This window comes from Kryptolebias marmoratus, linkage group LG12 (genome assembly GCF_001649575.2).
Source record: "Kryptolebias marmoratus isolate JLee-2015 linkage group LG12, ASM164957v2, whole genome shotgun sequence".
NCBI classification, from domain to species: Eukaryota; Metazoa; Chordata; class Actinopteri; order Cyprinodontiformes; family Rivulidae; genus Kryptolebias; species Kryptolebias marmoratus.
Window position 1 is genome coordinate 18,976,853 of NC_051441.1, and position 12,062 is coordinate 18,988,914.

The window sequence follows — 12,062 nt, forward strand, 5'->3', positions numbered from 1 at the left end:
CATGAAAACACCAACAAAACCCATATACAGAAATCCCCCACACACTCTTTTCCCGTGGCCTCTTTGGGAACCTATAAATGATGTCTCGATCCCCAGGGAAGCATTTGTCCAAACACCCTGGAGAGGACACAGAAAAGACAGGTGAGTAATTACATTATAGCAACTTCAAGCCACTTCTTTGCACTCACACTTTTATTGTTAGACTCTACACAAACATTTAGCTATGTTTCACTAACCAAAGAACCTTATTTGCTCCGAGTAACAATTCCTTCCTCCTCACAGACAACCACTCCATGTCTCAGTGAGGACCTGGAACAAAAGGCTTCATGCTAATTATTAACATACACAAATATTTAATAAATAGTTAAAATGTATTGTGTGCAAACAAGTATTTATATGCAAATTTATGCTTAAACTGCTTGAAGTGGTAAAGGTCCTTTTTAATAAAAGTGGAAAGGCGCTCTTAAAGTTCTATACAAGTTATCAAAGTAAAATGGTCCCAGTAATGAAGACCTGTTCATTACAGTACCTATGTCTCATATGATCTCAAAATAAGCTGCAAATCTTCTGAAGGCATAAGATGTTTTGCTACTAAGATTTATTTTTATATCTACTTTAAAAGTTTATCAAAACCTCAGGAAATTATCATCTAATTCAATCAGTAACAAGTTGAACATGTTTTCCATGAATTATAAAAAAAAACATTCAGTTTTCATCCAAATAAAGAAGCAGGTGAAACACAAAGAAAATGGCTACAACTTAGTCATTTTTAAAGATTTTGAGCTATAAGATGGTGCGGTAGTAGCCGAGAGTCATCCTCAACATGTACTCTGAGCACAAACAGATGACATGTCTTTATTTGAAACTTGAGCAAACGGTGGGCAATATGCATTCTTATAAGTAAACGTAAAATCAGATATCTCGAAAGCCACCAAAGTTACAAACAATGATCTTGTGTGATGTGTTTGAGGATGATTCTCAGCTACTACCACAAAGAAATGTAGCTCGTAAAATTACCCAAGTTGTGGACATTTTTAGTGTTTTCCATGATGAGTTGGCTGTGATGGCCATCTTGAATTGGCTTGAAAGCTGATTTTGAATAATTAATGGCAAAATTTGAAACCAAGAGCTTGCAAGCTTTCATAATGTGTGTTTGGAATCAACCACAGCTGCTACCACACCAAATTCTAACCTACATTTGTAAAACTGGTGGAGTTGTAGCCATTTTTGTACTTTTTAGGTGAGATGGCTGTGGCAGATGTCCAAAGTTTGATTCAAATTCGTTTTTGTAGCTTGAGAGCTTTTTGGTTAGACACAAAAACTTGGGCAAAAACATTATTATTGTAGGGCGTGCCGTCTATGTGAGCTTGATCATTGGCGCCCCCTGCTGGCAGAAGCTTCACATCGAGCAAAAACCTCCTCTTCGAGTTTAATGATAAATATAGGATGGAGTAAAAAAAATTTTTTTTTTATAAAGCCAGCTCTTTGTGCCAGAAAGTGCAGCTCACACAGTCTGTAGCTGTTTGTTCTGATGGTAAAAGTAGTGACGCAGCAGCCCTGCTTGATGTGTCAACAAGAAAGACAAAAGTGAAAGTAAAAATCGACAGTGCTGGTGAGCGCGGCGTAAACAAGGTGAGTTGGAGCTCAACATATTTGTTCTTCTTAAAGTATGCATTTCAGTTAAATGCACAAGATAAATTGTCGATTGCATTTATTACTTATTCGTTTCTCTGCGTGTGTGCGCGCGCGAGTGTGGACTTTGTTATTATCGCTCTTGAACGCATTTAGGCCCATTGGACCTGCGCGTTTAACTTTGCATGTTTACGGAAAAGGGATAGAATATTTTCTAAAGCAGTTCTGTTCAGATCGAGCATTATTTCTCTAAAATGATATCATAATTTCATATATTTGCCCGAATACACGAGTAGGTTAAGTTGGGGTTGCACTTGAACGCACCAGACGGTTATTTGTTGTCAACCATCCTTGAAGTAAAACAAACAAACAAAAACCCTTTTTATGAAGCTCTCTATTCTACAGCTTAATTATTAAATCTCACTTTGTGAAACATTTATGCACAGATTTGCTGTTTAACTCTTAAATTAACTGAAGATGGAGGAAGAGGAGGAAAAACCTCCAGAACCCAGCTGTCTGTCTATGAAGAGTGATCGGTCCAAAGGTGAATCTCCAAACTTTAGTGATGACCCTCGATCTCCAGGCCCAACGTAAGTTTGTTTTTGCCACCAATTTAGCGTGAAAATTGCATGTCTGTCTGTTTTTCACTTCTATGTGTTGTTGCATTACCACTAACACAAAGCAGTTTGTTTTTTACAACACAGAAACCTGTTCAGACTAAGTATTGCAATATAAAACTCTGAGACATGAGGGAGTTCTAATAGCTGCAAGGATCCGTTTACATGTACATTTGATGATTTGTGAGAATGTCTAGTTCCTTACTAAAATACATGAGGATAACAATTGTTTTCAAGCCATAATTCACAATGATCCTCCACAGATGTGCCTTGACGAGAATCACTGTCAACTTCATTCTGAGTCTGAGACAAACTGATTATGGTAGAAGCCCAACAGTCTATGAGACATCTGATGGCTTATCAGAATCTGCAGTGTACACTGTATAAAAAGACACGTTTTTTTTCTTACTACTGTCTGACAATAAATGTGACAACACCTTTTCTGTTTTAGGTCAGAATAATGAGAGAATTTTTTCTTTATTACTTTCTTCAAAGTCACAAGGTTACATACACGAAGATTACTAAACATGGGCAATAAAGTTCTCCGTCGCTACAATGGATTTTCATTGTTTGAAACATCGCCAGGACAGATTTGTCATCTGTAAAAATGAGAAGGGGGATCTTGTTGTGATCTTGTGTATACCAACCAATCTAATGATGATACAGAAGAACATTGTATGTGTGACCTTGGGTACAGCTTTAGATCTTTTTGCCAGATCACACAGATAAGTTTGTAAAAATTGACAAAGGCACTGCTGCAGATTACAAATGGTTTATTGAACTCACAAATGTTTCAAAAACAAAGATAGTCACGATTTACTTTATTATACCAAATGGCCACACTAAAAGTGGGAGTCTATGCTGGCCCTAGGATCCTGAAAGCTGAAAAATAATTAAAACTATTATGGGGGTTGGGGGGGGGGGCATTATGCCCCGACTACATATGTATTTTGGGATGTTTGTGTTTGCAGATGTCAGCAGCTCAAACTGAGAGCAGAGTCACCAGAACCCAGCTGTCTGTCCATGAAGAGTGATCGATCCAAAGGTGAATCTCCAAACTTTAGTGATGACCCTCGATCTCCAGACCCAAAGTAAGAGTTTGTTTTTGCTGTATATTTATCTGACAATGATTAACTTTGCATGGAAATTGCATCTGTGTCTGTTAGATTACTTTTCATGAGCTCTTGCATCACGAACACAACAGAGCTTCAGTCAGAAATGTTAACATCAGTTAATTTTCCAACACAGAAACTTATTTAGATTGAAGATCTGTACCACAAAACTCACATGTAGAAACATGAGAGAGTTCTAATGTCTACATGGATTGGTTTACATTCCTACAGTCCTCTGTGCTGTCTTCACCACCCTCTGCAGAGCCGTTTTAGTCACAGAGCAGTTGCCGTATAGATCTAGAGAATTATATTTTGTCTGTGTGTGAATACATCTGCAAGTGTATTGAGGATCATCACTACAAGGGAAATAGCCATCTGCCTTAACCAGAAACCCTGCTAAATGGTCCAATCTGGAGATCCAGTGGCATTGAGAGCAGCAAGGAGGAAATTGAATGCAGCCATTAAGAGGGTGAAAGTGACCCATGCTCAGAGGATACAAAGTAGTATTTCTTCCAGTGACTCTTGAAGCATGTGGAAAGGCATAAGGAGCATCACAGAATACAGTCTGAAAGTTTAAATGCTGTCCACTGGACTGTGAGATATTTTGCTGATAAACTGTACCCACTCATAGACTCAAGCAATTACATATTTGTCCACCTGTCATTGTGGCAGAAGATGTTTTTTTGATGCTTTAAAGTATAAATTTTAGAAATGATTACCTTCATGTTAAGATGCCTTTTTTTTTAAAAAAAAAAAGGCATCTAAAAACAAAATCTGGTCATAAGCAGATATTAAGATGTAGCCTGTTTTTACTGTTTATAAGCAGTAAGATTAAATTTTCATTTTACTGTATTTTTATTATGTGCAAGAGATAAAACAGAAGTGCTAGAGAGACGCAATGAAAGGTGATCAATGAAGTTGACTACTGCACACAAAACCCCCCAAACGTCCCACATTCTGTTCACAATGGGGTAAAATACAGATGTATGGTTTTTTTCATAACCCGCCATTAATACTTTGTATTACTCTCCTTTACTTCATGTTCACAGAGAGAAGAAGAGTGGCGTTCTTGAGGACAAACAGTACTGCTGTTCTTTGTGTCAGGATGTCCTTAAGGATCCAGTTTCTTCCAGTTGTGGACACTGGTTCTGTAGAAAGTGCATCACGTCATACTGGGACCAGTCAGCTTCATCAGGACACCCCTCCTGTCCCCAGTGTGGAGAAAGATCAAGAGCTAGAACTGGACTGAAGACAGCCGGTCAGAGCTGCTCTTTCCAAGGTAAGACTGAGGATCTGGCTGCTGATGGATTCTTTTAAAAAGCTAGATTGAAGGGCTCTTCATTGGTTCAATGGTTTTATCTTGTCTTTCAGCTGATCATGGTCTGCAGGAGGTTTTAGATGAACATAAGATCAATCTGAGGAGGAGATGTGAACGTGTGACTGAAGGAACTGACGAAACAGGAAGTAGAACCCTCCTCAACAGGATCTACACTGAGCTCTACATCACAGAGGGACAGAGTGAAGAGGTTAATGCCCAACATGAGGTCACACAGCTGGAGACAGATTCCAAGAAGAGCCTCCATGACACTCCAATCAGGTGTCAAGACATCTTTAAATCTGAGCAACATGGAGCCATCCGAGTGGTTCTGACGAACGGCGTCGCTGGTGTTGGAAAAACGGTATCAGTGCAGAAGTTCACTCTGGACTGGGCCGAGGGCTTGGAGAACCAAGATGTCAGTGTGGTGATTCTGCTTTCATTCAGGGAGCTGAACCTGGTCAGAGATAAGCAGTACAGTCTTCTATCGCTGATCCATGACTTCCATCCATCTTTACAGAAGCTCCCAGCAGAGAAGCTGCCTGTCTGTAAACTTCTCTTCATCCTTGATGGTCTGGATGAAAGCAGACTTTCACTGGATTTTAACAACAAGAAGGTTGTTTCTGACGTCACAGAGAAGTCACCAGTTAACCTGCTGCTGACAAACCTCATCAAAGGAAATCTGCTTCCCTCTGCTTTAGTCTGGATAACATCCCGACCTGCAGCAGCCAATCAGATCCCTCCTTCATGTGTCGACAGGCTAACAGAAGTACGAGGGTTCACTGACACCCAGAAGGTGGAGTACTTCAAGAAAAGATTCAGTGATGAAAAACTGTCCAGCAGAATCATCTCCCACATAAAGACATCCAGGAGCCTCCACATCATGTGTGGAATCCCAGTCTTCTGCTGGATCACTGCTACAGTTCTGGAGGACATGTTGTCCACAGAGCATAGAGGAGAGCTGCCCAAGACCATGACTGACATGTACTCACACTTCCTGCTGGTTCAGACAAAGAGGAAGAAGAACAAGTACCATGAAGGACATGAGACGAGTCCACAGGAGCTGACAGAGGCTGACAAAGAGGTTTTACTGAAGCTGGGCAGGCTGGCTTTTGAACATCTGGAGGAAGGAAACATCATGTTCTACCAGGAAGACCTGGAGCAGTGTGGTCTGGATGTCACAGAGGCTTCGGTGTACTCAGGACTTTGTACAGAGATCTTCAAAAGAGAGTGTGTGGTCTTCCAGAAACCAATTTACTGCTTTGTTCATCTGAGTGTTCAGGAGTTTCTGGCTGCAGTCTACATGTTCCACTGTTACACCAACAGGAACACAGAGGTGATAGAGAACTTCCTGCAGGACTTCACAACAAAAGAAAACTACAGTGACTCAAACCCAAATTCTCTTTTGGAGATTTCTAAACCTTTCCCTTCTTTGGATGTTTTTCTGAAGACAGTTTTGCAGAAATCCCTCAGAAGTAAAAATGGCCACCTTGACCTGTTTGTTCGCTTCCTTCATGGCCTCTCTTTGGAGTCAAACCAGAGACTCTTAGCAGGCCTGGTGGGTCAGACAAAAAACTACCCAAAAAATATTACTGCAAAGGTTTATTTAAAAAAGTTCAAGCCTTCTATACAAGCTTTTAAAAGCATCTTACATCTGAAAGACTTTAATTTTCGTTTCCCTTTTGGCCACCCAGGGAAGTCCAATCAGAAACCTTTAGATAGTCAGCTGAGACAGACGGAGAACAGTCAAGATATCATCCAGAGGGTGATCCAAAATCTAAAGGAGATGAACTCTGACGATAAATCTCCAAACAGAAGCATCAACATCTTCCAGTGTCTGGTGGAGATGAAGGACGTTTCAGTAAATCAGGAGATCCAGGAGTTCCTGAAGTCAAAGAATAAATCAGAAATTGAACTGTCGGAGATCCAGTGCTCAGCTCTGGCCTACGTGCTGCAGATGTCAGAAGAGGTCCTGGAGGAGTTGGAGTTGGTGAAGTACAACACATCCAAGGAGGGACGACGAAGACTGATCCCAGCTGTGAGGAACTGCAAGAAGTTTGTGTGAGTTTGATGTTTTTTACTGTAGTTGTTTGTTTCATTTTATTTAAATTAAATGTGTGACTAAATTTGAAGAACTCTACCCTTCATATCATGCATCATTTTTCTTTACTAGTTTGCAACTACACTGCACTAGTTGTACATTTTGCTTACTGGTTGCACTTTTGCCCAACTACATGGAGCCATTTCAGTGTACTAGTAGCCTAAAACCTAACAAGTGACTGTTAAATGTGCACACAGGTCGACTATGGCAACCTAAAATTTAACTAGTTGACTAGTGAACACTAAAATGCTCTATAGCTAACATACATTTTGTCCCTACTAGTTAACTAGTGCAGCTAAAAATATCAGCTATTACTGTTTACTAGTTAAATAGTAAGCGCCCCCGCCAAAAAAAAAAAAAAAAAAAAAAAAAACTCTCTAGTCGACTGGTGCAACTCAAACTGGTCCTACTAGTTGACTGGTTAAAGCAGTTTAGGTCTTACTAATGCCATTTAAAAATCTGGCTGCCTAAAATGTTTACCCAACCTCCACCCTGAACCCTTAATGCTTCATCTGCAGATCCAAGCAAAGCAAATATTAACAATGTGCATGCAAATCACAAAGATATAATATCATAAATAATGATAACCAGACAACCAGAAAGCATTAAACTCTTGTCTCCTCTGATTTCTGAAGTCAAAATAAAATGTACTTTTGCATAATAACATGATGTGCTACACGTGTCATGGCAGATTGACGTTCTCTGAACTCTCCGAGACTCACTGTGAAGTTGTGGCTTCAGCTCTGCAGTCCAACCCCTCCCATCTGACAAATCTGGACCTGAGCTACAACAGTTTTCAGGATTCAGGTGTGAGACGTCTCTCTGCTGGACTGGAAAGTCCAAACTGCAGACTGGAGACTCTAAGGTCAGTTCGCTGTCTGTGACTGTTGTTGTTTTGGAATATAATCATTTTAAACTCCTAATTGAAGTTTTTTACATTTTCAATTAAGAACTATCCTGGCTCTGGTGTAGAATAGGGACAGGCTCCTCAGTCAAACTTAGAATGAACAAAAAGTCCTTTGATAAACCAAACAGGTGAAGATGTGCAACGTAGAACCCTGCTTCGTTTGTTTAGATGTCTGAGGTGTTAGACTGGAGGAGCTCTCAAATTACTTGAGTGGTTAAGAGATTCTTGAAAATTTAAAGAAACACCTCTGTTTCATTTCTGTTTGGTAAACTTATAGTCTTTCTTGCAGGAATAGTGCGTTAGGAAGAGACAACTTTACTGTTTGAATGGTAAAAATGTAATGATCATATGACTGTTGTGTTTCAGTAAATAATACAGCTACACTGTACATATAAACTCAAAATGCATCTGATTGCATCATGAATTATTTGATTTATGTGTTTTGTCCAGGTTAATAAAGTGTGGTTTGACAAAGATGGGCTGTGGCTTTCTGGCCTCAGCTCTGAAGTCCAACCCCTTCCATCTGAGAGAACTGGACCTGAGCGACAACAACCTGCAGGATTCAGGAGTGAAGCTGCTGTGTGGTTTTCTGGAGAGTCCACAATGTAGACTGGAGACTCTGAGGTCAGGGGCTACTTTTTTATTGAGCACAAAATGTTAACATTAAACTGTAGACACATGTGAAAATACACTAAGAATCGTCACAGAAACATCAGTTTTAAGCTTAGTGCTTTAGTTTATTGTGTGTGTTTGCTGAAGGGACTGCAACAATAAAAAAGTCCTTGCTTACTTTTTCCCACAACAGAATATCTGAAAATGATCAGCCACAACACTAGAAATAAAAGTTAAATTGCTCACCCACTTTTGACTAGGGATCAAACAAAAACATCAGTAGAGAAATGTATTCCCAGTGGCACAATTAAAATACTAGTACAGTTGTAAAGTTCTACAACGTTAAAGAAAATGTTTGGAATGACTTATTTTTTCACCCATGGTGTTTAGAAAAAGTGAAAAGTGGTTTCCCCAGACATGTTGGAATTTACCAAATCAGTTAAACTCTTGTTTGCTGCTTTTCATTCATGACACATAGATTAGGTCAACTATTTTTTGTTTTATCACGCAGTGATTTAATTTATACTCTGGATAACTTCACTATTAGTTCAAAATGAAGAAAATACTCAACAAAGACCAGTGTGTTTATTATTACGACACCAAATTTGAGCTAAATGTCTGTAATATTGGCTGAGTTATAGTCTTCTTTGTGTTTTCTAAGGTTGATTTAAAGACCATTACATAGCTGCTTATTTTGTGCATGCCCACTATCACTATGGGCTCTAAAACCAAGACAATAATGGAGCCCATCTTACTATTACTACTTACTACTAATGTCTCACTTTATCCTCATCCTGTTGTCAATCTCTTATCACGTTCTGAAATGATTATTATATATAAACAAACAGAATTAAACTAGTTCCAATTATTTAGAGGTAATCTTTAGCCAAGCTAAGCATGTTTTTAATGTATTAATAATGTGGACCTTTTCGCCACACAGCATTGGTAATTCAGCTTTTTGTTAGAAAATAGAGAAATATAAGCGTTTCCAAAATAAAAGAATAATAGGTAGGGTAGACGGGGATATAGTCTCCAATCTATCTGGAGTTCTCACATCTTTTATTAGTTCCTATTACTTTTGTTCTTGTCACGTCTTTTGTTGGATTGCCCGCCTGTTTCTTTAGTAAGTGTTTTTTGTTCACTTGCTTTTGGATCCATTCAACTATGAATTATCTGCAATATCAGACGCCTTTTAAACTTAATGTTGCTCCAGCAACATTCAATTTCAAACAATGAGAAGGAAATTCCTCCTAATTTGGATAATTTACTTTGAACCTCTGAAACGCTTTATATTCACCTCATAGTTCACTTCATAAATTTTAAATTACAACAGTGGGTTCAGCTAATAACTTAATTAATCTGTATTAAACTATAAAATACTTTAACCAGTCAAGTCTATAAAATGCTAATAAGATAAAAACATTTTAATTTCACTTTATCAGAGTTTAGAGTATTGTTTTTAGGTTATTTAATCCCCAATGTTTGTATTTATTTATTTTTATCCAGGTTAAGGAGCTGCAGTTTGACCAAGACCAGCTGTGGTTTCCTGATCTCAGCTCTGAAGTCCAACCCCTCACGTCTGAAAGAACTGGACCTGAGTGTCAACAGGCTGAAGACGCCAGAAGAGAAGCAGCTGTTGGATCTGGTGAAAAATCCAGACCTACATGCGGGAAATTTGGAGGTCCGTACGTCCTGCTTTTAACAGAATTTTACTGAAAACAGTTTCTACAAACACTAAATTAACATATGAAAGCCTTGAAACATTAATAAACATACTGGTTCTTATTTATCACAGTGTTTGTGCAGTGGTCTTATTTTCATGTCTCACTGTTTTCTTATTGGAAACTGTGTTTAGCTGCACAGGTCCAATTAATTAGTGGCCAAGCATTTCTCTTCCTTATTTAACAAACTACAAAACAAAACAAAACATTAATCTCAGAATGTGCTGCTTCACTGACTGATGAAACGAAAGAGTCTGGAAACACAAATTCATCTCCTCTGTTGTTACTTCTTGTCCCCGCAGTCAGGCGAGGCTGTTTCTGGGAGGTGGAGAGGAGAGGAGAGCTTCGAGTGACAGGAAGTGGAGACGACTCTTAGCGCTGAGAGTAGCCAATATATTACATGACCTGATAAATCATTTGTATGCATTATTATGACAAGTCGATAACGTGAAGAGCAATTTACCAGTTCCAAAGAAATGTTGTGCGGTGAAGACCACAGGAAATGTCCCCGTACGTTCAAACAATGGTTCTGAGAAAGCCGTGATACATTTTGCCAATGGAAGCGTTTGTTTCGGGCTGGCCCTGGGTCAGAGTGAACTCTGAACAGTACAAAACCTGAGATCTGGTTCCACCCTGGCATGCTTCCCAGAGAGAGAGAGGAAGAGGAGTCGGAAGATAAAGAAAAGAAGACCGACTGTGGTTCGGCAGGACTTTTATGAATTTGTTTTTTGTGTGTAGAACCAGCATGTTTAACACTTTGCATCTATTATGAATGTATTATTGGATTGGTTTTATTTAATGTTGTAAATACACCGGAAATGTTACAAGAACAGCTCCAGTGTCAGACACAACATAAAACCCAGCATCATCCTTATGAGTTCCTCTGGATCTGACGGCGCTCTGCTGCCGTTCTGCTTCTACACTCTGTCATTTAGTTTAACTATAGCTTTTAGCTGAGTTTCAATTATTTTATATAATTATTTTAGGTTTTGTCCACCATGAAAGGTCTTTGTCTGTGTACGTGTGTGGATGTGTGTTTGTTTCTTAGCAATACATTACGAACCAGTGGATGGAGATGATTTAAGGGCTACTTTCAGCACTCAGGTGACATTTTACCCATGTGGCTTAATTCTTGTTCATCAAAAACTAATAAACGTTTGTTGTTGTCACCAATAAGTGGCCCTCTTGTATTGTTTAGAATGTGTTTCTGAAGCCTGAAAGTTCTTTTTTTGTTTTTTTTGTTTTTACAATTGTCCTAATTTCTGCATAATTTTGACCTTAAACACATTTTTTATGTCATGAAAGCAGAAGGAGAAGTCAACTGAACAAATGGGACAAAGTAAGTAGTTTTTGACTTCAAATAAGGGACCCTTTATTGGATCTTTAAAGATTTTTTAAGCAGACACACTTTCTTAAAGTTGTTAGTATTAGAGCTTAAAGTGATATTTTAGCCAACCTACTCTCATTTTTCTTTTGCCATAAACCTAAAGACTAAAGATTCTTCTTCTTCTTCACCTCAGAATTGTCCCTTTCTGTTGTAACATACATTTATTATAAGCAATTAAGAATCATGTTTTTTTAAAAGCTTTATGCCACCTTCTTATAAGATGACTGTCCCACACAGTTTATTAACACTTAATGAAGTATATTTGTATGCACAACAATGTAGAAATAGTATGCCTCTGTTTACACTTACACAACTCACAAAGATGTCTCTGTGAAACTGTCAGCTTCATATGTTTGTAGTTTGTCATAAATATCTGGAGTTTTCAATCCTACATAGAATTACAACAAAATAATGAAGGTTTCGGTGATCTGTCTGCCCTAAGCTTGCTGATATTTAGAACCATACTGTGACCGAACTGTATTGTGATGAACGCAATTCAATAAATGTTTAAGTACGAAAACTTTCGTTTTCATACTTAAAACGAAAAATACATTTTTTGCATTGATTCCGTTGATTTAGTTTTTTCTAGACCGACGATGATGTAGTTTTTTTTTTCAGCCCCACTGACTAACCTCTGTCTCCTTCTCTGCCCTCCCCT

General features: G+C 38.6%; 1 protein-coding gene across 3 annotated transcripts; it reads left to right on the forward strand.

Moving 5' to 3' along the window:
* Nucleotides 1-1,389: 1,389 nt before the first annotated feature.
* Nucleotides 1,390-11,190, forward strand: LOC108247486 (NACHT, LRR and PYD domains-containing protein 12). Of its 3 annotated transcripts, XM_017435645.3 has the most exons (9): nt 1,390-1,632; nt 2,079-2,222; nt 3,221-3,340; nt 4,411-4,640; nt 4,733-6,737; nt 7,469-7,642; nt 8,135-8,308; nt 9,803-9,977; nt 10,320-11,190. In XM_017435645.3, exons 2-9 carry the CDS (start codon nt 2,110-2,112, stop codon nt 10,368-10,370), a joined length of 3,042 nt encoding a protein of 1,013 aa, XP_017291134.1. In that variant the 5' UTR covers nt 1,390-1,632; nt 2,079-2,109; the 3' UTR covers nt 10,371-11,190. The 3 variants fall into 3 exon arrangements, with proteins under 3 accessions (XP_017291134.1, XP_024866220.1, XP_024866219.1); XM_025010452.2 differs by lacking the exons at nt 7,469-7,642; nt 8,135-8,308; nt 9,803-9,977; nt 10,320-11,190 and having other exon boundaries at nt 4,733-6,234; nt 6,371-6,545; XM_025010451.2 differs by lacking the exons at nt 7,469-7,642; nt 8,135-8,308; nt 9,803-9,977; nt 10,320-11,190 and having other exon boundaries at nt 4,733-6,741.
* Nucleotides 11,191-12,062: the final 872 nt, after the last annotated feature.